At 42.6% G+C, this 25,757-nt stretch overlaps 1 protein-coding gene across 3 annotated transcripts in view; it reads left to right on the top strand.

Moving 5' to 3' along the window:
- Positions 1-335: 335 nt before the first annotated feature.
- LOC120754495 (RNA polymerase II-associated protein 1-like) overlaps positions 336-25,757 on the top strand; it is a 38,652-nt gene continuing 13,230 nt past the window's right edge. For 2 of the 3 annotated variants that reach the window (XM_040068139.2, XM_040068137.2), the window contains exons 1-16: positions 336-411; positions 3,390-3,666; positions 4,546-4,694; positions 5,229-5,321; positions 6,643-6,823; positions 8,870-9,043; positions 11,782-11,988; positions 15,471-15,583; positions 16,002-16,100; positions 16,566-16,667; positions 17,491-17,658; positions 19,807-19,989; positions 21,705-21,839; positions 22,018-22,197; positions 24,189-24,346; positions 25,577-25,747. In XM_040068139.2, coding sequence (XP_039924073.1) covers positions 3,477-3,666; positions 4,546-4,694; positions 5,229-5,321; positions 6,643-6,823; positions 8,870-9,043; positions 11,782-11,988; positions 15,471-15,583; positions 16,002-16,100; positions 16,566-16,667; positions 17,491-17,658; positions 19,807-19,989; positions 21,705-21,839; positions 22,018-22,197; positions 24,189-24,346; positions 25,577-25,747 — 2,303 coding nt within the window. In that variant the 5' untranslated portion in view covers positions 336-411; positions 3,390-3,476. Of the gene's footprint in view, positions 412-618; positions 794-3,389; positions 3,667-4,545; positions 4,695-5,228; positions 5,322-6,642; positions 6,824-8,869; positions 9,044-11,781; positions 11,989-15,470; positions 15,584-16,001; positions 16,101-16,565; positions 16,668-17,490; positions 17,659-19,806; positions 19,990-21,704; positions 21,840-22,017; positions 22,198-24,188; positions 24,347-25,576; positions 25,748-25,757 lie in introns of those variants that run through there. The other variant, XM_040068138.2, reaches the window with a different exon arrangement.

Genomic DNA, 25,757 nt, shown 5'->3' with positions numbered 1-25,757 from the left:
CCTGCAAGTTCCGACAGCACTCCCGAGAGTTTCTAATAAAGCTTGGCACGTATTACAAACAAGCTATCAGTCATGGACAATAAATTACAGCCACGTTCACAGAGCTTTATGGACCTGCTCTCCCCAAACCCCTCCGGTCCGGGGCACGGCCGCGCCCTCCCGCAATGACGAGGCGCAGCTCCCGCGTCGGCACCAATGCATTTCTGTGCGTGCGGACACTGGCTGAGGGGTGCAGGTGTTCGCACGCAGTACAACGCCCGGGGGAAGCTGCCGCGGGCCGCACAAGCGCAGGGCGAGCTGGCGGGCCGGGCGCGGCAGGAGGAGCCCCGCGCCGGGCGGAAGCAGCGGCAGTCGGGCGGAAGCGCCGTCGGTGAGGGCGGAAGCGGCGGCGGCAGCGGCGGTGCCGCGCAGGTGAGTGCCGGCCGAGCCGTGCCGGCCGAGCTGCGGCCGGGAGGGGCCTCTCCTGCCCGCGGGGAGCCCGGGGCGGCGGCGGGGCAGGCCCGGCCCGGCCTGGCGTCAGTCGGTGTCGCCGGCAGGGGCCCAGCAGTTCGCCTTTACCGTGGTGTAAAGAGGAGCGCGGCTACGGGCGCCGCGCGGCCCCGCTTCAGTGGCCGTGCCCGCCGTGCAGGGAGATGCAGCGCGGTCTCTGCCTCCCTTTCTCCCCGCCTCCCCCCATCAGAGAGGCCTTGCCAGGCCGAGTCTCCGTGGCCTGTTTAAGCCGTGATTGAGTCGTTTGTGAAAGTCCATGAGGGCTGTGAACACAGTGGGAACGCTGGGACGCGTCAGCTCTTCTGTGTGTTAATAGCAGCTTTCTGTTGTTTTTAATTTTATTTTGGGCTGTTCTGGTGCCGGTTTATTGCAGAGACTCTCGAGGCAAGCTGGGACAGCAGCTTTTCTGTTGGCAAGGTGCTGTGTGCACGCACACGGTGTGTGCCTGACAGGCAAAGTCACAGTCACGGAGTCTTCTGTGACCAGCATGAGATGTGGAGCCTCTTTGAGGAGAATTTCATGCGGCCGTTGACTCTTGTGGCTGGGGTTTTTTATCTGGGAGGAGTCTCTTTCCAGTGTCTGCCTTTTCTGTAGCAAGTAAAAGTGTCAGGAAGACTGTTGGCCATTACAGCATTGTGTGCAGAAAGCATTTTTGTGACGGAGCAGAGAATGCACGTCACCATTTTGCAAAGGAGCCAATGATCCTGTGTGAGGCTTTCATTGCCTGCTGATCTCAAGTGGGGAAATTATACTTTTCCTTTCCGCTGGCTGCTGGGCTGCCCAGGAGAGACTGAGATTTGACTCTCTGCTTCTCCTTTTAAATTCTTACCACAACCAACAAGGTCTGAAGAAAGAGGTTAATTTAAGGCACTAATTGTGGCAGCAGGACCTTGTATTCCTCTTTTGCCCAAATCTGATAACGGCCAAAATAATGCAGAGTTGCAGACTTGAGAATGGGTAAAAGGGCCTTCCCCACGGTTCACAAATGACAGTAGCAGTCAGAGATTTTTTTGCTTCAACATATACATATTTTTTCTTTTTACTGTGTCTGGTTCCTAGATGTTACTGTCTCCCTTTGCATGTTGGGCTATGCTGCTATGGAAGAAAAATGCACTGTAAATGCAGATGAACCAGAAGAAATTAAAAAGCCTACGAGTGTTGGATTTTCTCAAGTAGGATGATAGTGTGTCCGCACAGCAATCACTATGTTGTGGAGTTCAAAGGTGCTCACGGACCTTAGACAGCATTTGTGGTCCCTTACGTGTGTTCCTAGGACAATATCTCAGTGTGTTGCTTTTGCTGGCTGGCTGGTGGTCCCTCTGGGCAAGCAGGTGGTGGGTGTATGGTGAGCTTTCAAGCAGCCAGTTGCAAGGCTGGAGGTGACCAGGCTGCGGGATGCTGGGGTTAGTGCAGACCCTCAGGAGTTTGCTGCTTGTCCTGCATGTTTTCTCTGAGCTCTGGTGGGTAGGAATGACAACTCCTGACGGCCAAGGGGGTGTTGCTAATGTGCTGCAATGGTTTCCCTGGGACTTGGGAAAAGGTGCCCTAAGAAGAAAGCAAAGTGTTTTCCCTGCAGTTGTTGTGTTTGCAGGTCCCAGGTGTATTGAAGCAAAGCCTTTGAGGAAAGGGTTCCTGGAAGAACATCCAACCTTGTTAACAATGGCTGCTCAGTTGTCTTCTTGTGCTTGTGACAGTTCCCCAGAGAAGCAAAGGCAGTTTGAAGACGCGCTGTATTTCTTAAGTGTTTTGGTAGGGTGAGACTTGGACGAGTTTGTGTGGAGCTCTGTGTGGAGGAGGCTTCTTGCAGAGAGCTAAGCAGCTCCTTTGCTTCTAACTGTGTGTTTGTGCCTGTTAAAGCAGGCATCCTCCTCTTTTGGGCTTTGAAGCCTGTGATGACAGGGCAGGGAACACTTGGCTTGGGATGCATGTTCTGCTCCTTATTGGATATGAGAGAGGGCCCAAGCAAGTGAAGTCTGCCTGTGGGAGCCCCGTTGTGGCAGCAAGCTCCATAAATAAACAGCAAGTAGGTGTGTGCTTATGCTAGGAGTACAGTGACATGTATTTGCAAACAGTTTACTTGCTGCCTGTGAGAAGTGGATTGCTGGTGGTCCCAGCCTCTGGGAATCAGTGGTGGGGAGCAGTAGTCACCAATATTTTGCTGCCTGGCAAATGTGAGGTGGAGTAGTTGCCTTCCTGGTGAGTTGTCATGTGCACAGGGCAAAAAGTTTCACCCTTGTGAGTATAAACCTCACCCTTGTTTCTCAAGCCCAGAGGGGCCTGGGCAGCAAATGAAGATGGCTTGGAAATAGCACAGCTTCTGCCCAGAAAGGACCAGTGAAAGAGAACTATAGCAGGAGGTCCACGTCAGGAAGAAAGCCATTTTTCACTTGGGAGATCTGAGTGAGAAGGAGAGCAAACAGAGTCAGGGAGTGCCTTGTCCAGATCTACCTGGATAGACTCTTGCATCCTGCCAGGGATGTTAATGCTGGGATCTGGAGAAGATGGTATGCTGGAGGGGGATTTTTATGTGATACTGTGCCTCAGAGATTCTTGGTTGGCATTGATAATTGAGCAAATAAAATCTGTTGTCTTAGACAAGATGTTGCTCTGACTTTACAAATCCTAGGCCATGTTGTTGGCATTCTGGCAGTGATGCACTTTTTGTCTGGCTTTTTTCTGGCTGGATACCATTCTGCTCCTAGCTGGCTGTCAGGCCTTGTGCAGGCTTGTCGAGTAGTCTTTTGCTCAGCGATGAAGAACAGGGATTCGTTTGTGTGGGACTCCCATTTAAGTGCTTATATCTGGGTGATCCTGGAGTAGAGGATCTGTAGTATGTACAGAAACATAAGAGTGGGACAAAACTGAGTTGTTTTCCCATGCTGTCCCTGTCCTATCTCCAGGAAATCCGCTTCTGTTGCCAGTTTTCCATGTGTTTGAGTCCTGTATGAAAGGCACGTGTGCCTGGGCTACGAGAGCAAGAGGGCAGGATGTTGTCGAGACCAAAGCCTGGGGAATCCGAGGCAGACCTGCTGCGGTTTCAGAACCAGTTCCTGGCAGCCGGAGCTTCACCTGCTGTGAAGATTGTGAAGAAAGCAGACAAGAGGAAAGGGAAGGAAGGGAGCACAGATGCTGAGAGACCCCCACTACAGCACAGCAAAGATGTAGTCATGTTGGATGGTAAATTAATTTGTTTCTTTGAATTACTAAGATTCTCCCTCTCCCCCCAGTGTTGCTTTTTCCTTGCATTTGTGCCCTTATGGCAGTGTTATTTATTCCTTAGCCTTGGAAATTGGCTTATCCAATGCTACTAGCATCCAGTAGAATCACCTTTGGTGCCTTAGTCCACATTTATCAGCTGTCCCTTGCCAGCAAGAGGTGTTTTCTGTAATTTGTACTGATTGGACACTCACTGCTTATTTTGCCAGCTATCCAGACCCAGTGTCTTTGAGATTTACCTCTCCTAGCAGTTCCAGTTTTCAGCCAGCAGATCTGGCTTGCTTTTGTTTTCTCCATCAAGAGTAGCTGTAACACTTTTGTCCTGTGCTTGATCTCAGAAGCATGAGGTGCTTTTTTAAAAGCAACAATATAAATCTTGCAGTACTTTGTTCCAGGTAGAGGAAATACAATCTGTTCATAGCAGGTGGAAAAGAATTTGTTCATGATGACACAAATCTCTCACTTTAAACAGTTAGCAGTGGAAATGTGCTTTTTGTATGCCTCAACCCAACCTGCAAGGACAATATTTGTTTCTGTACAGCCTTGCTTCTTCCCTTAATACTTGCAGACAGACCTCAGTACCCTTTCCTGCTTATGGAGCTCTTTGTACATATCTTGTGCCATTACATTAATAGCATCTTCAATATGTTTCTCTCCACTACACACTTCAAGTTAGAGACAGGGGACTCTTAATTGTCTTATTGCTTCCTTATCCTTATTTCTCATCAGAGGAATAAAAGATGTTGTTAAGAGGTCTTGGTCTGGTAGCTATTGCACAGTGGTTATACTGCAATAACTTGACTGCATTTTTTTTTCCTTATCATTGCTTCCCCTCTTTAGGTTTTCCTGATACTCTCCCAGCTCTGACTCCAGCTCCTCCAAAAAAGTCCAAGATCAAAAGTGCTAGTGTCCACTTTGAGGATGAAGATCCAGAGGAAAGATTGGAGAGTCATGATCGACACATTACAGCAGTCTTCAGCAAAATTATTGTATGTCTCTTTTTTGTGTGATGATCTAGTGTTTGTTTATTTGAATGCTGTGAACAAAGCAGGGATGAAGGGCTCTGTGGCTGCTTTTTATTTCTACAGTGTAATGAAGCAGCACTGTAGAGCAGTGTCTTGGAGCACCTTGAAAGAAAAAAGCTCTCTGGGTGTATTTTTGCTCCCAGTTAAGTATAGATTCAGATCTGCCTTCCAGCCCTGACTGCATACAGGTAACACTGATTGCATGCAGTCATGTGCTGTAGTGTGGATTTAGGTGAGTTTCTGGACTCTTGGGGGTGTTCTTGTTTTGCACTGGCCTAGGTTATCCTTTATCTGATTCTTTGAGTGATGTGTGGAGTTTGGCAGCCCAGTATTTTGGAAAATAGCCTCACTTTTTCTCTAAATAAGCACAAAGTGTTCTGAGCCTGATGACAATGCGAGCTACAGAGCTGAGAGATTTTGAGCCTCCTCTCAGTTAAATGATACAAACATGTCTGGCTGTTGCAATGGTTTTACAGAGTTTGAATTTTTTTTCTTCAGGAACGAGACACAAGTGCAGTAGCAGTGACCATGCCAGCGCCCACGGGAGACCCATTTCCGAGGACATTTCACCGCTCTGAGATAAAAAGTGAGGTAAGATTCAGAGCAGAAGTTTTAATGCTACCTTCATTAACAATTGACCTTTCTCCCATTAAAGCTTTGTGGGGCTTGGGAGGGCTCAAAATAACGAGTTTGGTATGCTGGAGATTGTGAACTAGCTCAGCATATCTGTGGCATTGCCACCTGAGTTAAGGAGAGTTCTTCTACCAAGCTGCCGTCAAGTAGCTACTCCATACCCTGCAGTTAAGTAACATTGGAGTCTTCTTGGTTTAGCCTTCTTCATCTAACTTCACTAAGGTGGATCAAATCTGCAGTGCTGTAACAGAATTAATCCTGTTCAGCTTGTTTTTCTCTGAGGAGCAATCTCTGTTAATTTTTGTCCATCAGGTTCTTATTGAAGTTGCACCTGATTTCTCCTGGCATAACATTTGAGTATGGTTGCTCGGGTTATCTTTTGCAGCATTTTTGATTTTGACAATTTTTTTTTTCTGAGGCTGTAAAACTGGAAGCCTTGGTTGCTGTTATCAGTCGTTGCTGTAGTAGCAAGGACTGCTAGCTGAGTGGGAGTCAGATGCTGGGAATCGATATGTGATTGACAGCTGTGGTTGCTTTGAGGAGGTAGCTTAGTTTGAAGGACAGCTTTTTTGAAAGGCAAGAGTAATACTTTTTCAACTGCCAGTTTTTGTGTATCTGCTGCAGAAGCGCACAAAGCAGCTACCAATGTTCAGAGCGCCTTTTAAGTTTCTCCTCTGGACTGGGGACGTGCAAGAGATTTTTTGCTTAGTCTCTTTTGGATTTCCTGTGCATCCCCTGTGCAAGGCTGTTCAGAGCCACGTCTTTCCATTACCTAGGCAAGCAACACAGTAATTTAGCTAGGATTATTTTAGGACTACTTGCCCAGTTCTTCCTGTGTAAACCTCTTCACCCTGCTGCTCACTAATCACCTTATAAGAAGCCTGTTCCAAGCATGTGGTGAGCACAGTGAAGTACAGCCCCATTTGTACTCGGAAACCCAAGGTATTCAGCTATGCAAAACTTCCAAAGAGCGGGAAAGCTGAAACTATTGTGTTTTGTGACATTTTAGGTGTATTTTCCTTGCTTGACTTCACTTATAATTAATCATTTTCTTTCTCTAGGTGCCAAAAACATCCGTGTCTTTGTCTCTCTGTCATAGCAGTATACTGTAAGAGTCACATGCGCAGAAAAGGGCAGGTGACTGCCAGCAGCCTCTCTGTATCAAGTCCCAAAGTCTGATCTGAGGATGTCTTTAGGATCAGATCTATACATTTGTTAGTGGCAGGTGTGCAGGGAGACTCTGGAGAAAAAAATGGACTCGTGGCTTCTCCGTTTGCAGGTGCAGCTGGGATCTGGGAGAAAAAGCATCTTTGCACAGAAGATGGCAGCGAAAAAGGCTTCTGAAAAGGCAGCGACGGCTCCCTCTGCTGCCGAGTGCATGCAAGTAAGATCAGCTGCTCCGGATGCCTTGGATCCTGTGGGATCCGGGGGAGAGGCACCTCTCCCCAGCAGCACGGGTGGTAAGTAGAGAAGGTTCTACTTATCCAGCCGACCATAACGTCGGCACACCATACTTTTAAATAAGGGTAGCGTTGTTGTCCTCAGTTTAGGAATCTCAAGATCAGTTGGAATGTCTGTGTTGGGGCAATAATTTAAGATGGTCTGAGATGCAAACTAAAAATTCTAAGGAGAAGATTCTAAGATGCATTTTAAAAATTGGGTTAGCTTTCTCACTGCTTTCCTTTCTGCTTCACACAGGGAAGTAGATTTATTTTTCAAGGTTCTTGTCCTCCTTTTCCTTTCTGTTTGTTATATGTAAAGTTTTTCTTTTTTCATCACCAATTTCCACAATTTTAGGAAGAGGGTGGTTCTGTGTTGAAAGCATTTGAGACCACTGTGATGTGGGTTGTCACTCCCACTGAAATGTTTGAAAGCTCAGTTTTCCATCACCAGATCTGCTGCCATGAGCTGTGGCTTTGCTCCATAAGGAATGCTGTGAGGCAGTGCTGATGAGTCAGTGCCACCTCTAGCAGTTACTTGTCTGACAGCAACATGACAAGGAAAGATGAAGCCAGTTCAACTGTTACCAGCATCTCCAGGCTTTTCTTCATTTGTATTGTCTGGGACAGTCCAGTTTGGTTAGGACCAGCCTGTATCTGGATTTTACCCTGACACCCTCTTTTTCACATTGAAATAGCAGCCAGATGTCATTTAAAAATTATCACCATCTGGCTAAGTTTTGTGTTAGCCCTGCCCCCTATCAGAGAATTGGTAAGAGAACAGCCAGGTGTGCTGTGCTGTGTGTGCACAAATCCACCATCCAGGTCACTACACTGTGCTTCCTCTATGTCCTGTTACAATTGGACCAGTATAAATCTGTCTGAGAAAGATGAAAGGGAGATAGAGCAGCATTATAGCTGTCACCCTCTTGAACATGAATGCTTCTAAAATGTAATAGCGTGACAGAGAGATTACAAAATGGCTTGGCCTCTTCAGCCAGACTGTTGTGGCAGGATCACTAGAAGCAAGAGAAGAGGGGGAACTTAATTTCTTGTAGTAACAACGTGTTTGTCCATTGTAACCCTTAGTTTAATTCCTGGTGGTGGGAAGCTTACTGAATCTTTGGCCAGGTCACTGTGTCTTACCTCTTTCTGCTCAATATACAAAACAACTGTGGAAATGGCATTAAATCTTCCTGGTGTTATGTTGAGAGTCATTGCTGCTGTTTGAACAGGGATTTGATGCTTTCAGGGCTGTCTGGTTTAGGGGCATGGGAGTAGTCCAAGTCAATATATGGAGCATATGAATAAAACATAAAGTTGCCAAGTCAGGTCCTTGTATGGTGGGTTACAGGAGAGCTGGAGGGTCTCACACTGACCAAAGCATGTTACCTGGTGCTATGGTTAAATGAAATGAACATTTAAAATGCATTTAGATCAGATGATAAAGGGGATTCAGTTTTGTTCAGAGTAGGAAGAATGCCCCTTGCTGTAACTTCTAATATGTTTAACCCTTGAAGGTGAGTACAGGACATTGTTAGAAGCAAACATGCCTGTGTTGGGAATTGACCCTGTATCACTCTGGAAGCTGGTTTACCTAAGCTAATTTTCTGTCTTACTCAGCAGGTATTTACTAGGTCATGGTTCAGCTGACATACAAATGTGGGTTCAGGCATTCTTGGGCAGAGAAAAAATCCAGCATTCACTAGCTTGGAAGACTGCTGTGATGCATCAGTTGTGACTTATGCTCCAGTTTACCTTTTTGTGCTGTTGCTTTGCTTTAAAGAAACATAATTCCTTTCTCCTTCCATCCCTCCTCAAGCTTCCAAAGAAGCTAGCGGGAAATGATGTCAACATGTTTGTTGTGACATGGGATGGAAGCACAAATGTTTTAGTTTTGTTTGATGCTAAACTCAACTTCTTTGCTCATATCCTAACTTTACTACCAAGGTAAAAAAACCCAAACAAAAACGAGAAATAGTGCAAACCTGTTAATGACACAACTAAGATTGATTCATGGTGCTGTAGACACAGATCACTAACTGCTTTCTCTGCTGCTTTTTATAGGTAAAGATGTTTTTTTGACCTCTCAGCGTCCTTGTCTCATAACGGGAGAGGGTCTTGGAAGCCTAAAGAGTGAGCAAGAAGCTCAAGCTATTCATAAAGAGAACTTGGAGAAGCTGCAGTCCATGTCTGAGGAAGAGATCCTGCAGGAGCAGGCAAGGCTTCTGGCTCAGCTGGGTATGTGCTTCTCAGGGTCAGCTCTAGAGTTGAGGCAATTTATTGCATGTGTAGGTGTCCTGAAGTCTTAGCAAATTCACGGGTAAACGATGGGAACTTGGAATTCCAGCTCATTCCATATGTGGATAATCTTGCTTCCATGTCATGTCAGTATCTTATGAGTAAGAACTAAGTGTGAAGAAATTAAAGTGTTTATTTTTCAGTGGGGTTTGGTTTGGCTTGTCTTCCTCGTCATCCCTCTGCTGTGGGTTAAGATGATTCGTGCACTTTGTTGCCTTGCACTGTAAATACAAGGTTGCACATTAATGTTTAAGGTCCTAAAATGTAATTCTCTGAAGCTGATAAGAAAGCAGTGTCATAGCAATGCTGAGGTGAGAGAGAACCCTTGGTCTTCCCCTCCAAAGTACCTAAAACTCGGGCCAGAACTGTCAGTACCGGATATAGAGAACATATGGGCATGTGGGAGATTTCAGTTCAAATCTATACTTGTAGAGCAGAAAAACTTGCAATTAGCCCTGACTTTTTGAAGAAGTGTTTTAATTATCAGGCTGTTGGGCACAGGCACATTCTAGCAGGGGTCTGGTCTCTGGTTTGGAGCCCTGTCCACAGTGGTGCTCTGGGAGTGCCTGTCACTGGCAGCTGGTGACGAGGTAGAGGAGAACACTGATTGTGGTATGTTTGATAAGACTTTGTGTCATCTGGGGCACTGCAACACTTGTTGGCATTGATTTGATGAATTTATATGCTCAGGAAGAGCAGATGTACAGATGTAGGTGGCAGACAAGGATTTTTTAAATGCTCATGATTTCAGGTCCTCTAGCATCAAATTTAGATGTGAGTGGCATTTTAGATGCATAAGTCTCTGTGGGTTCAGCTTAAAGATTGTATTAATTATCTTTATTTCATTGCAAGCAACATGAGTATAACTGGAAAGGTGGCAAAGGAAGTGCACAAAGTAATTGCAGCCAGATTGTTTAGATACATCCTTCATTCAGAGACCTGAGTATTTTATTTGTCTTCACTGCTTATAACAATGACACGTGTATGAAAAATACCCTGATTACTGACTTGCTTCTTGTGAGTGATTTGTGATCTTTGCTTCTTGTCCCCACCACTGCATCCTTTGGGATGTTAGTGAAGTGAATACTTAAAGAGTTTAAAAAGGATGGGATGTATTTTAAGTATTTTTGAACAATGTTTTCTGAAGCAATGTATTTTTGCTTGTAGATTACAATTATAGATATTTTAGTCTTTTGAGGCCTTGAAGAAACTGGGAGTAATTTTGGAATTCCCAGAATATCTATGGGTAGAGAATTATACATGATGAAGCAACTCCTATACTAAATTGCTGACTTACAGGTGGATTTAGGAACTGGACAGGCACAGAGCTGGGAATTAAGGAGACTTTTTCTCCATATTTGGGAATGTGAATGATTTGTGTGTCTTAAATGCTGTCCAGTTCCTGATTTCACTTCTTAATTATAAAGCAGATGCTGGTGTGAAGTGTGAGAATGGGAATGCAGTTCTGTGCTGTGCAGTGTCTTATTGTTGGTACTGTGCTGGTTTTGTTCTTGGAGGCTCTGGACAGAAGTAGGCTTAATTTCTGACACACTATGCACAGATTGACATTGGTGACTCTTTTGTCACTGTGTGAAATGATGAAATAATGAAAAAAATCTTTCCTTGCTGTCTACAGTGAAGTATAAGAAAGTGACAGTTCTGCTTGCATTCAGAAAAACTAGGAATACTGAGACTGGGCTGAATGCCTGTCATTCACCGAGAACAGTTTAAACTGCATCACTGAGGAGAACGTGCAGCAATCACGAGTGTGGGATAGATGTTTCAGAGACAGGGGAGTCATTTTTGGGATGACTTATCTCAGGTACAGAGCATTTCTCAACTGTCTGTCCTTTGTCCTCCAAAGAATAAATAACCACTGTAGGTGTTACGTTCTACTTTGTATATCTCTGACGCTGCTTACTGGAGTGTTTGTGTACCTTGTTGAGGCACAATGCAAAATCTCTCACTGTTCATCTCCATCCAAAATGATGTGGGATATCTGTAGCAGATCTGAAAGTAAAACGATGATCCTAGAGCCATATGAACATAATCTATCCTTCAAAACACATCTACCTCCCCCCAAATGTTTCTTTTCAAAGCATGAAGAGAATGGCTGTGTGTTTTTACTGGGTGTTGTCAGACCATAATTGGAAGGGGGAGTCAGTTCAAAACAAACAAAGGTCACCTTGTAACATAGTATCTGAGCTATGACTTGCAGCTCTACTGCAATTCAGTAAAGATCAGGTAATTCTTTTTGTGGTGTCTGTCCTGTGCATTCTTCTAGTGTTCAGATTGATACCACTGAGTGGTCCACAGACCAGAATTCTCTCCACACTTAATAGTCTTGTTTAGATGTCCCATTCAAGAGGCAATGAGTGGAAAAGGAGCAATTATCTTTGTTCATAAGCTGGGAAAATAGAATTTTTGTGGTTGCTTTACCCTGAAAGACATTTGTCAGTTTTGTCTCTAGTGTCTTCTCATCAGTCAGTTACTCCCACTTTTTATGTGCCCAAGAGGTCATAAAGCAGTGGAGTGCCTCAGCTTGAAGAGAAGTGACAGCTGGTAAGAGAAAGAGGACGTAGAAAAGACTGAAACATAAATAGCAGGAGCTATAGGCATATGAAGTATTTTGAGACTTTCTGTCACATCTCTGTCTGTCTCTTTGTCAATACTTGCAGATCCCAGTTTAGTTGCTTTCTTGAAATCACAACGTGGTAACAATGAAGCCCAGAAAAAGGAATTAAAAATGGAATTGAACAGGCCGGAGGAGTTTGTGGAATCTCTGCCTGTGGCTCAGCATGGTGTAAGATCATCTCTTTCCATGCAGGAGTCAGGTCTGGAAGAACATGTAACGAGGGAAGAAAATATGAAGGTAGAAACTATGGGTAAGAAACAAAGTGCATATTGTTAATTTTCTGAGCAGAATTATAAGATTAGTATGGTGTTTACATCAATCTACACTGGTTTGTTTTGCTGCTTTGCAGTGATCCATGAATTTTATCATGATATTTTAAAAATAAGTGGTTTGGGTTCAAAAAATAACATTTCTACATGAGCTCCACAGGTTGGAAAGGTGGTACACTATGTAGTGGAAGTGATCTGTTCATTGGGAGGTCTTGCTTTTTGAAATTTGTTCTAAGGCCTCTGGAGGGAAAATGTGTGTTAAACTAGGCATCATTGCTCTTCTGTTCAGTCATGTGAACAAGGAAACGTGAGAGTGTGGTAGTGAGATTCAGCTGGTGCCTGGATAGTTTCTTTTAACTGGTACTGGCTGGGGACAAGAGTGATGGGTTGTTTGGTAGGTAAGGGTTCGTGATTTGTTCACAGGATAGCACTGGGATGACAATCACTCTCACTTCAGGGAAATTGCTTATGTAGAGCATGTATGTCTTAGTGTGACACTGCTCCTGATGGCCCCACTCTGTGTCTTGTATCTCAGAAGCCACCCAGGGATTTTCACAGGATAGAGTCATTTTCTTTGTGCTATGGATGGAGGGGGAAGTATTAGGGTGTAGAATATCCTGCTTTTTGTGGAGCACTGCAGAGCTATTGCCTCTTATGACAGAACCCTTTAATGCTCAAAATATGCCTGCATGAGGAGAAAGCTGCTGTATCTCCAGTAGCTAGAGGAACCCCATGCATTCTCATGGCAGAGAAAGGAACAGTCTTCTCTTTAGGCTTCTGCTCTTTTGGTTGCTTTCCTCACTGCATTTTTTTCTTTAGCAATTTCTTTTTCTCTGTTGTGATTTTTAATCTTCTGTTGTCATTTCCCCCACACTTTTGTTCCTAACATACTTGTCCCACAATTTCATGTCAATTTTTGCCTTTCTCCATCTCTCGATCCTCTCTTGTAATGCATCCTTTGTGTTCCAGTGTAACCTGCAGACTGATTAAAGAAGTCTCTGAATCACTTTGGGATTTCAGCTTGATGTTTTCAAGAGATAACAAGCATTTACCATTTTCTTGCTGAGAGGGATGAGTCTGTCAGTGTATATGTGTGTGTACATGTGCAGGAGAAGTAAAGCTCAGCCTGTTTTTGAGGAACACACTTCACTGAACAGTCCTTTTGCAGTTTCTCCCCAAGTTTAACTTTTCCACAAATCCATCTTAATCAATGGGACTAATTTTAGCTCTTTTTAGTCCCAGAACAACTGAGTGCTCAAGTAGCACCAGGTCAAGTGACATCTTTTCATCTCCTGGGAGCAATAGAAGCATGTTGTTCAGCCTGTAATGGTAATAATAGTAATGCTCTTGGGAACAGCTTACTTCAAAACATTATGTGCTGGCATCTTTTTCCTCCTATAGAAGACAGCACAGAAAAAAAGAGTTTTCCTAGTATATTTGAAACAACAAAGAAAGGGTGAGCTGAAACACAGTTAAAAAAGCAAGGGAAGCCTTTCCAGTACCTTAGTTTATGCCTGCAGCCCATCTTGGCCAATAGGAAATGTAAAAATTAATTTGCCATTAGCACTTATTATTGGAATTTTAGCATCTGTTTATACTCAGAAGTAAATGCATCATGAATAGCCCAGCAGAAATGGTCATGCTGAATTTCCGGTGATTACGCAAGGCAGTAAGATTGCTCCAGAATCAAACCTGCCTCTCTAATGACATAAAAGCCTACTGTTTATTAGAAATAAGATGGTGAAACCTTTATCCAGCAACTTGTAACCTTATCAAATGGAAAAGTTAATTCTGTCACTGAGAGAAGATGGAAAGCAAAGCAAAAATTGAAGAGGTTGAGTGGTAGCCTTTAATATAACCCAAGTCTGAAAAAGTTCAGCGCAAATGTTGCATTCACACAGCCAGCTTGTGCTTCTGTAAAGGGATTTCTCAGTAACAGTCTGGTGATGCCTTGAAATATATATCCCATCTTTTCTTGTTGACAAAATCATTGTACTGAGGGCTGCTAGCAACATGTATATTCTTACTAATAGAATGATTAGCTCAACCCTGTCAATTTAATGATTAATGGAGAAAACATTTTGTTAAATTACAAATGTCGATATATTTCGTTTTTCTGCTGATTTTATTTCCTCTCATGTTGCATCTACCACCCACAAGCATTCCACTTTTGTACCTTTCAGATGCTTTTCCTTTGCTTCAATTAAAATGCATGCTGAGCCTTTGGCTGAAATTCTGTGGAACAGCTTTCTGGCTGAGCAAGATAAATCTGTGCTTGCTTCCTTGCCTGATTCAATACCACATTGATCACAAGGGTGAAGCTTCGTTCTGGAGGGGATGAGTGCCCTTCTTGAAAGTTTATCTGCTAATTGGAAGAAAGTAAAAGGTTAGGTTTCAGGCCAGTTATCAGCAGGAAAAGACCAGATGAAAGAAGAGCATCTCAGTGGGACTCGTTGTTCCTTGCAAGAGAAGACGGGAGTACTAGGATTAATAGCTGCAATGCAGATGAGTTCTGAGCTGCTCCAGCAGGAGTGATGCTAATGCTTTCCATGCCCTTAGACTGCCTGTTACTGTCCTTACATGTGCTTTTTTTGAGATAGCAAAGACTTCTTACTTCATCTCATTCTGGATTGGGGTAGTATCCCAGTAGCAAAGCCTTACCTTTCCTGGTTATATATCTCTGGTGTCTTCACTTGTGAGATTCTTCCACATGCTGATCTGTCTCTTTCCTAGGGCAGCTCTTGTGATGTCAGGCACAAATGTCTTGTTTCTCAAATTCTTGTAGTCAAAGCTCTTTATAAAGTTAAATTAGTAATTTCTTCCTTTAGTACTTGCCCCTTTGAAATTCTTGTTCAGCTGTCCAGTTTCCCCACTGAACTGTCTGGAAAGCTGTGCAAATTTTCAGCTGTTATGATCTTTTCTTCCCAAGCTGATATCCTCAAGCCTTTAGGGAGGGATACTGAAGAGCAGCATCAGAAATGCAACTAAAGCACAAATACTGTTCTGCCTTCAGTGTATCTAGGGTAAAATCTTACTGGGTTCCAATAATATGGTTGGGACTCTGCATTAATACTTTTCAATTTTGTGTTCTCTCTAACACTCTCTTCCATGGATGTTTTTTCTCAAAAGTAGGGCTGATATTATTTTTTCTTCACTGGTTCTGATAATTTTGCCTTACTTGTGTCCTGACTTCTGTTCAGCTTCTCCTGAATTAGCCTTGTCTGAATTTCATTACAGTGCTGTTTACTTCCTGTTCTTGCTCTCGTGAAAGATGAAAATAGCTTTAAACCTTTGATGTTTATGCATCAGACAACAGTCAGTTTGAAAATTGTTTTCTTTTTATTTTACATAATCTTCTATTTGATACAGTCTTTAAGCTAAATAGCTTGGCAAAGAAGGAATAGTGTTTCCTTCATCGCTCCCCTGGAAAGTAAGACTGACATTTCTTTCTCCCTGCACAAAGATGATCTGCCTGTGAAGCCCAGGAAGGAGTGGATTCACATGGACAATGTAGAGTTTGAGAAGCTGGAATGGATGAAAGATTTGCCCTCACCTCGGCAGAAGAAAACCAAAAAGGTTTGAAAGTAGAAACTGATACTTTGCATGTTTGTGTCTGGATCATGCTTCTCAATAGGAAGGTTTTGAAGGCTTCGAAGAACGTCCTCTGGTTACTCAGTCTGTGGGATTTCATCAGGTTGAAAGATTCCCCATTTTCTCTCACAGGATGGGATGACAGAGAATCAGTTCAGTCTGTAGCACTCAAGAGAGCTAGGAAGTGAGAGTCTAGCCATTGCAATCTGGGATGAAACAGGTGTAAAACTGAGAAAAAAGGAAAGATAGAAGTTTGTTTGTTTGTTTTTTTAAGAAGTAGAGACCTGAGGAGTTTTTGAACTGTCATCTTCCAGCAGGTGATGTAAAAAGTGTTATTTTAAGAGATTAACTGAGTGGACAGCAATAGAAATAATAGTTTTCTCCCTCCACCCTTTTGCTGCAGGGAATGCAAGCTCGATTCAGTTTAAAAGGAGAATTGATTCCCGCAGATGCTGATTTGCCAACACATCTAGGCTTGCACCACCACGGAGAAGAGGCAGAGGTAGGTGGGTGTAATATAATAGAAAAGGTACACACATTTTAGTTTTCTGTGTTTGATTTGGTGGATTCCTTTAGTGTCAAGCTTTTTAGTGACAAAAAAAAACCCTTTAAAAAGTGCAGTAATTTTTCTTTAGAAACAAACTCCTGAGGACAAATTTTGTCTGCATGCATGAACTGCATTACTTCCAGAAAATTGTTGATGGTTTTTCTCTTTAATGCTGTTAAAGTTCTGTGGTGTTGGAAAAGGGTGCACATACTTCCTTTGCTTAAGAAGTTCAATTTTCTCCTGTGACATCTAAGATTAGAATCTCTTCTGCCATTGCCACAAAGTGGCAAACAATGTTGGCGAGCAATTTATCTTCTGTAATGCAGTATGTTACAGGTAATCTTACTTTAAGGGGACTGTTTTTAGCTGTAGCTGACGGTGTTTTTTGGTTTCTTTGTTTTGTTTCCCCCTGCCATTTAGAGAGCTGGTTATTCTCTGCAAGAGCTCTTTCATCTGTCTCGCAGCCAAGTTACACAACAGAGGACACTGGCTCTACAGGTCTTAGGTCGTATTGTTCAAAGGGTAAGTCACTTTAAGGAATTTCTCCCCATAATTCAAGTTTCTGGTGGATCAGGCCCAGATTCTCTGGTACTAGTTGTTTGTTTTTTGCTGTTCAGTGAAGATGAGCAAAGTCACCAAAAGGGCGTTCTGTTTCACTGAGGATCCTTACTGTTAGATAAGCTAAGTGTTGGGATTTAACAAACTGAGATGCAGGTTTCTCTGGATGGTTCCAGAGCATTGTTCTTCCAACAGGTTGTTTCAAGTGCTGTTCAGCGGCAGTGGTGCAGTTTCAGTTCTCTTGTTAATTTGGATGCAAGTTGATTTTTTTTTTAATGTTACTTTTGTGACAAACCTATTCTTGGCATTGACCCTTTCACTCCTGTTGTCTGAGCCAGCTTCATGATGTGCATTTTCTGTAGGAGGTGAGAAAGAGCTGAGCCTACTCATAGAGCAATGTGCCAAGAGGAGAAAGCAAAATGAATACTTCTGTGCACATTTCCACCTAACTTTTGGAGGAAGTGCTAACATTCCCCCTAATGGCACTGGAACAGAGAAGAAGTAACATGTTGGTTTTAAGAAGGGTGATGGGACAGAACAGGATGAAGTCAAAAGATGAGTGGTGACTTTAGAAAGAAGGGTTTCATGCCCTAAGGAATTGTAGATGTGTTCTTCTGTAGAAAGAATGGAGGATAAAATAAAGGAAGAATAACTTCCACACAGTTTAGCAGCCCTACAGTAGAAGTGGAAAGAGGCAAAGATGCAAAATGTTGAGATGTGACAACTCAGAGATGTATGTAACTGAGATGAAACAGCCTTAACCCTGGCTCTGTCTGGCACTTTCCAGGCCAGGGCTGGAGAGTTTGCTTCCTCATTGAAGGGCAGCGTTCTGCGTCTGCTGCTTGATGCTGGCTTTCTCTTCTTGCTGCGCTTCTCGCTGGATGATGCAGTGGAAAATGTCATGGCAGCATCTGTTGGTGCTCTCCGGGCTCTGCTGGTGTCACTTGATGATGAGGTAAGATAATCATTCAGAGCCTGGGTTTGATTTTGTTTTGATCTGCTTACAGGGATCAGAATGAGAAGACATGGTAAGTAGCTTGAACAAAGGTTCACCGAATGTGTTAGCTTAATGGTGAATAGAATGTCATTGCTGTGCTTTGAGACAGACAATGGAGTCTGTTATCCCAGTCTGAGAGATTCAGGTATCTTTTTTTCCTCCTGTTTGAATTAGCTCTGCCCTATGATTAAATTCAGTGCATGTTGCTGAGTTTCTTCTTCTTTTGTTATCTTTGCAATCTAGATCAGGCCACTGCTAATGTATATGTAGAATTTATCTTTTTAATATGTCCTCTTACGTTGTTTTCTTATTTCATAGTTTTTCTGCTTCTTAACAGATTAAATATTCTCCATACTTTCTCTTATGCCTCATAATAATGCTGTTTTCTTTCTCTCTCATTGTCCATTTTCTGCTGTTCCCATGTGTTTTCATAGCTAATTTTGCGTGTTCATGTGTTTATTTTTTCATTGATGCTTTTTTGCCTTTTAGAAGGTTGTGACTACTTTTGGCTTTTCAGGGCTACTAGGCAGCCTAGAGCAGCCAGATAAAGATGTACTCCTGGTTGGACAGAAGCAGCCTGTTATAGGCAGAGCATGCTGTAGACTGTGTTACGAATTCCTTCCTTGAGAGCTGCTTTTCTGTTTGACTGCAAAGAGGCTGGTGATAGAAGAGATGGGATAGAAGTCCCCTGCTACTTCTACCAGGCCTGTAGAGCTATCCCTAGTGGGAGGCAAGAGAAAAGAAGGAGTAGATAGCTTTCTCCACAGATTTTTCAGATCCAAGCTCATGGTGTGACATCTTGTGTAAGCGGGGATTGCTGACTCTTCCTGCCAGAAGCAGCACAGTGAATGCTGTGTCAGTATATTTTCTAACCCAAGGAGTCCTTCCTAGAGTCTCGTGTTGCTGGATTTCGAAAGGTTTCTGAGAAAGGGACAGGGTTGGAAGCCTGGCCTTCTGCTCCAGGATTTGCAAGGCAAATAGGATTTATCTTCACTATAAACCCAGAAGATCAACACACATAAAAATCATGCTGTTTGAAGGTTTTGTTCATCCTTCAATGGCTATGGGAAGGAAGCAATTTTCTTTTCATTTTCTTTGATGACCCAGCTACCTCGTCATAATGCTTTTCCTCCTCTTGGTGGAAGGAAGACTATAGTCCTAACCTCTGTATTCCAGATGGACTCATGTCTTCATCTGCTCAAGTCAGGCCTCCTCTGACCATGCCATTCACTCAGCATCTTTAGTTCATATTGCATTGGGGTTTTTTTATAATAATAAAAATATTATAGTAGCTTGTGCTTCCTTGGTACTTGGCAAGTGAAGTCTATCACTACTTTTCTGACTAATGTGATGTTTGTTTCTGATTGTGGGTGCAGGAAATGGAAAATTTTAGCAGTCATTAGACAGTGCAAGCATTTGATTTGGCTGTCTTTCATATTCTGAAACATTTTAGGGGAAGTAGATCTGTTATGGGAGCAATCCCCTCTCTGAAGAATAGAAACTATTACCCTACTTGGGCTATTAGCCTAGAACTTGAGAGTACCTTACCTTGTTATCAGCTGTGAACAAAAATGAGGTTTTTTCTATTTGCTTAAGCTGAGGGATATTCAAACAAAAGTGAAGCAAACATGAACAAATAGATGAAGCAGTCCTTATTTTATCATATCAATTTTTTGCATGATCTTTTTGTGTTATTTGTGACCTAAGTTCCACGCAGGTCCAAAAATAGGAAGTCAATAAATACCAATTTTCTGTTTAGTGCCTAGAGCCTTGGTGGTTGTTTTATTTATTTATTTATTTATTTATAGTCCTATTTTTTTTCCAGTTAAACCAAATTTCTGTTAGCTGTGTTTAATTCACATAACAGTAATTCTTTTTAATGTTTTTTTCCAAATCTCTGTGTGTGTCAGGGCAAAATAATTTCCCTGAAAAAGCATTGAATTCTACTTGTGTATATTTAGAATAGCTTTTATTGTCTTCATGTTTTCTTGCGATTATATAGGAATCAATAAAGCATTCCATATTTAAAAGCATCCCCAAAAAGTTTTTGTCTGTGTCTCTTTCTTTATGAGAATTTTATTCTATATGCTTTAATGCTCCTTATAGAAATATCTCGATTGGACTTTCTCATGGTACCAAGGGATGGCTGCATTCCCCTTTGTCCCTAACAGTGAGGAGGAAGAAGAGGAGGAAGAGGAAGAATTAAATGGAACAGAGAAATCTCAAGATAAAAAAGCGAAGGATGAAAACAAACCAGACCCAGATGTGGCCCGATACGATGTTGTAAAGGTAATTACAGAGTTAGACACAGAATCTTTTTAGGAAAACAGGCTCATCACAGTGCTGTGTGTGCTGTTGAAACATCCACCCTTCTGTGCGTGCTGGACAAGAACATTCTGAACAAGAATTAGAACTCTTTCCTGGCTGATGGTTGTTGTGTTTCTGTCATTTATTACCAGAAGGATAATTTTATTGGTCTCTAAAAATGTTGAGACTTGGCTTGTGTGACTTCAGTATAATTAATATACTCTTAACTTCCTCAACAACAAACACACTGATGACCTTATAAGACTTCCTCAAAGACTGCATACAGACTTGACTTTCAGGCTCACTTACTTGAATTAAAAATGAAAAGGTTTCAACCATTATTAAAATGTCTATATGCATTTTTTAAAAGTTAAACAAAAATATTACAGCTAGATAATTCAGAACTAGTAGATTTGTACAGTGATACTCTTTTTTTTTTTTTTTTTTACGTAAGGTGGCTAGCTACCATTTCCCCAAATGTCAAGTTTGCATTTCTCAGATTAAGATTTTTACAGCATTCAGAAGGAATTCCTCCCACATTTTAAACCTAATCCTGTATTTTTGATGTGAGATCTAAAAATAGAAAACTTTATCTCAAAATTAGTCTTGGTGGAGCCAATGCACTCCTCTTGCCTGCTGCAATCATTAAAACATGTGATTATATCACTTAATCCTTGAGCTTGTATTTAAACAGCACTTGGTCTAAAAACATCATTGGGTGAATGAATTACTGTACTTGGGCATTTGGTCTTGTTTAAAGGCTTCAGGATTTCAGATGTGTTCTGCTAGGTGTGTGGCACTGTTTAAAAAACATAGAAAGAGTGGTCAATAGACAGGAGATCAGTTTGTGATTCTGTAAACTGTGTCATGGTTCAGTGTAATTCAGCTTGTTCTGAGTGGCCTGAACTCAGAAGGTATTTGTGATGAAATTCCCCTCTGTTCCCATTGCAGTGCAGTTCCATTTCACACTTACTTATTGTCTGTTACCCAGTTGTTCCACACAGTTGGAAAAGGGGTATTTAAACTAGCTGCTGAACTTGCTCAGGCCTAGAGCTACAACTTGCTTGGCTGCAAATTTTTAAAAGTATCAGTAATAGGAATTCAGGTATTGAGGATTTGCCTTTTCTCAGAACCAGGAACGCATCACACTGTTACGTAAACTGATGATTTGTTTCCTGGCACTGCCACTGATTATAAAAAGAAGTCATATCATCCCTATGCATCTCTTTTCTTACTTCAGAATAAGAATTTGTCTGTTCTCTGTTTCTGTCAACTTTCTCTGATATGGCAGGTACTCTCAGACAGAGCGCTGCATTTGCTGGAGGTGGTGTCTAGCCAAAATTATTCAAGGTCCACAAGAACCTTCTTCACCACCAGTAGGTTTTAACAGTCTTTTGTAGGGAAGGTTATTTCCCTATCACTTAGAGTTTTATACTCTGGAAGACATGAGTATCCAGACCTCTCCAGTGGTCAGATTCAGAACAGAACTAGAGTAGTTTCTGCTCTGTTCAGATAACTCTTGCTCATTTACCAGCATACTTGCAAATACACAGAAACTTCTTTGTTTCATGACTGCTAAATTTAAAACAGTCTGTGAAGAAGATCTAATCTCCTTTTGGCTTCCAGCAATTGAAGGACAGAGAACACTTGTTTAGATCCTAACATATGTTTTAATTTTTATTTTTAATACCTTTCAGGGACTTTTGAAGACAAGGATCCAGCACCGGCTGAGGTACATCCTAGAGGTGGTGCGACCTGTTCCAACAGTAGTCTTGGATATACTGCACATCCTCACCCATATAGCAAGGCACTCCTCTGAAGCGTGCAGCCAGGTAAATCTCCCATTGTGAAAGAGCTTGGGAATGGTAGAGAAAGGATGGCAAAAGGGAAGAAAGACCAGGTGGCATTATGGCAAGGAGATGAGATAAACTTGTCTGTTTTGCATGTCTTCTGCTTGTTTGCATGACTGCATACCTTCAGCTATTTGTGCTCCCTGCTATTTCTCTGCAGCTGCTTGACTGTCCTCGATTGATTGAGACCATTGTCAGGGAATTTCTGCCTACTCAGTGGGATCCCAAAGTGGCTGAACCAGGTTTTTTACTTACCAGTCTCCACGGAGTTGCTTGTGCCAGTGCTATGAAGTTCATCAGGGTGTTGGCATCTGGAGGCCGAAATGCAACAGCCAGGCTGGTGAGTGGTTCCTGGAAGAGCTTTTCTGATTGCAAAGGCCTTTGTCCTCTGTGCCTTACTTCCTAAATAAAGAAAGCTAACTGGGGCTGACTGTGAGCTGGAGCTGAAGCTGAAGAAACAGGGGTGAGGAAGGTGCATTAGTGTGTTTTGAAGGAGTTGTTGACAGCATCATAATAATGATGCTTCTCCTGCATAATGGTAGATGAGCTGTCTCAAGCTTTACTCTGCTTTTTTATGGTTTGTGTAGTGCACTCATGTGAAAGTCACAGAGTCTAGCAGGGTGATACTGACATGGGGCAGATGTTTAGAGCATGCATTGATATGTGATGCTCTCTACACTCCCGTGTTTCAGGGATAGGCAGCATAAGACTGTATAAAACAGAGACTTAATCACTACCCTTGTGTTTTACAACCCTGGTTGAACTTTTCTGCCATTGATTCGTCTTAATAATGCTGTGATAATTCTTCAGTGTTTTCAACTCCTCTTAACTTCTGGGCCCACTTCAGAGATAATTTCATTCCCTCATATAGGTTGTCATGCTGGTGCTATAAATGCATGAAATGTACCAAGAGCAGCACCCACTACAGTGCAAAGAGCACTTCTTAGGCCTTTTGGTTCACTTTTGTTAACAACACCTAACAAATTGCAGGAGTTGCTACTGTCAACACAACACCAGTCTGTGCTATAAAATATAGAGAATAATGATGGATAGTGGGATATTTAAAGACTGTAAGTGGTACTAGAAACATAACAGAGTAAAATTCAGATATTTTTCTACTTCAGGCTTTGTGTACTCCAGGTATGTCAAGGAATGCAAAAATTGCTTAGAAGGTTCCTGACACTCAGGCTTTGCTACTGTTACACTCTCATATGTTCTGTTACATGCACTTAAATGTGGGAGTGGAAGATAATAAAAAACTAAATCAAAACCATCAGTGTAGGAATTTATTTTAGCTAACAACAAAGTTCTTCCATTTTCCTCCTGGAAGTAAATTTGACTTTGTCCTCTGTTCTGTAGGAGAGGTGTCAGAATTTATAGTTTTGACTCATCACCTCCTTTGCTTTCTTGCTGGTGTGCATTGATTTTCCTACAAGATGCCTCTAAAGCATTTGAAATTTAAATTACCTATAATATGTCCTTGTGCTGTGAAAAAGACATTGTTGCCTCATTTGTTTAGACAGAGCACATAGAAGCTTTTGTATGTGTGGGAGAAGGAAAGAGAAGCTCTTTTTTGATGGTTAAGTAAAAATATCCAGATGTAGGGGAGGATAAAAATTATTTCTAGAGAACTGCAAATGAGTCATCTTATGCTTAATTCAATACCAAAATAACCTCAGAACATTTCCAAGGCATCCGAATTCTATAACCTTATGAGAGTAATAGTCAGGAGGTACCCTTTGCATAAAATAAACACTGAATTATAGAAAGACTTAGGTTGTAGAACTTCTGAAACCCATCTAGCGTGACCTGCCCAGGAGAATGTCAGCATCAGTTCAGTACTTTTGTCGGCATCTTTGTTCACGAGGTGTATCTTTACATGTAAGCTGGACTAAGAGAGTTGCATTTATGACTATTTAAAGAAGGATAATGATATATATTTAAAAAAAAAAAAAAACCCATCACTTGAGTGCTGCAGAGAGAGTGCAAAACAGGATTGTGTGTGGGGCAGACGCACCTCCATCAGAAATTATTTAGGTGTAGTTGGTTTGTGTTAGGAATGGATTAGGTATCCCGTGGCATCCCTTCCAGGAGTACTTCTCTCTTAATAGCCATTGACCATTTAGTGATTCTTTGTAGTCTGCTCCTTCAGATTGCAGAAAACAAAGCAGATTTGAGCAGTGCAGGAAGAGTTCAGAATGAGCTGAATTGAAATCTGCAGCTCTTTGTGCGTGTCAGAGCAATGAGGTAACGCTGCGTGCAGCTGATGCCTCTTACCCCTTGGTCTTTTTTGTTCTTCACCCTCTTCTTGTTCCTCGGTTTGTTTTGCAGCTTAACAGATTTGAAATGAAGAGTCGGTTAAGTCGCTTTATTGCTGAAGACCCTGTGGATCTGCCCCTGCCGCGGGAGGAAGCCACGAGGCTGAGCACCGAGGCCTTCCGGCTGTGGGCCGTGGCTGCTGGCTACGGGCAGGCCTGCGACCTCTACAGGTACAGCTCCCGGCTGGAGACGTGGGCTCAGGGCGCAGCAGGCAGCAGACATCCTGCTCCAAGGGGGCAAAGAGACGGCTCTCCAGGCTCAGTCTCTATTCCCTTCAGGGTGTCTCACCTCGCTTTCTCACGGCTCCTGCAGTAAAACTCGGTTTCTAAGGGTATTCATGCTGCGTATTGCCTTTTTCTGGTTGTTCTGGCTCCCGTGTTTAAGCACTGCTATTTTGTTGTTTCTCCTTTACAGTGGGAGACCACTGCAGCTTTTTAGGGTTGCATCTTTTTTCCCTTGAAGGGATGAATAATCCATGCTTGTATGACAACAAAACACATGGTTTGCAGTGCACCCGGGACTGAATCTGCTTGCCCTGGGGGCAGCCTGTGGGCGGCAGTCATCACACTGGGTGGGGCAGACTGGTGCAGGCAAACTGCACGAGGCGTCGACTTCCAGGTCACTACAAGTCCTTGTGCTTGACCACCAAGGTCTGCACCTGGTATAGGTCTGACCTACCTCAAGCATTAAATCTTCTTCCTGTAATTGCATTGAATTGGAAGAAGAGAGATGGCTGTGGAGTTGTTCTGAAGTGGAGTAAAAGGGAGGGCAGTATTGAGTTTCAGAAAGGAAATTCTCATCCACAGCAGCATTTTGTGTTCTTTGGGATATGAATGTTGAGGAAATTATATGTGTGGCTGAGAATCTGAGAAGTATTCCCCAGCAGGAATAAAATCTAAGTAGTTATTTCAAGAAATAATCAGAGTGCTCGGAGGCAGAGTATTAGTTAGGTCCCATTCAGATGAAATTGGAATAGCAGTAATCGTCCTTTGTCATCTCTTTTCCATGTCAGTTTATTTTTGTTATTGTGGTGTTGGTGGTGGTTCTCATAATCACATTTTAGCAATCTTTATAAATAAATTATTTGGGAGTGTAAAGAAGCCAGATTCTTCCAGTGGAAAGTGAAGAGCCAATGGGCACAAATGAAAATACAGGAAATTCCACTGAAGTGTTTTTACTGTAATCTTTACTAACTTTACTGTAAAGGTGGTCAAACACTGGAGCATTGTTGCACAACAAGATAATGACCTCAAGATAAATTCTTGAAGATATTCAGAATCAGACTGGACATATCCCTGTGCGATCTTGTTCTTGCTGGCCTGTCTTGAGCAGGGAATTGAAGTACAAATGATCTCCAGAGACCCTTTCCAACCATATCTATTCTGTAATTCATACTGCAGTGATCTCTACCCTGTGCTGGTGAGGATACTGCAGTCCCTGCCTGAGTTGCTCAGCGGGAAGAGCCCTGTGGTTGAGTTGTCTGTGCAGCGAGCTGCAGCAGTGGTTACTCTGCTGACACATGTGACACAAACAGCAGGATACACGGCAGAGCTGCAGGCCAAGTTGAGCAGGTAGGCTCTC

The sequence above is a fragment of the Hirundo rustica genome, chromosome 6 (genome assembly GCF_015227805.2).
Source record: "Hirundo rustica isolate bHirRus1 chromosome 6, bHirRus1.pri.v3, whole genome shotgun sequence".
Lineage (NCBI taxonomy): Eukaryota > Metazoa > Chordata > Aves > Passeriformes > Hirundinidae > Hirundo > Hirundo rustica.
The sequence above is the reverse complement of the archived record's forward strand: the minus strand, read 5'-3'. Positions and strand labels throughout refer to the sequence as shown.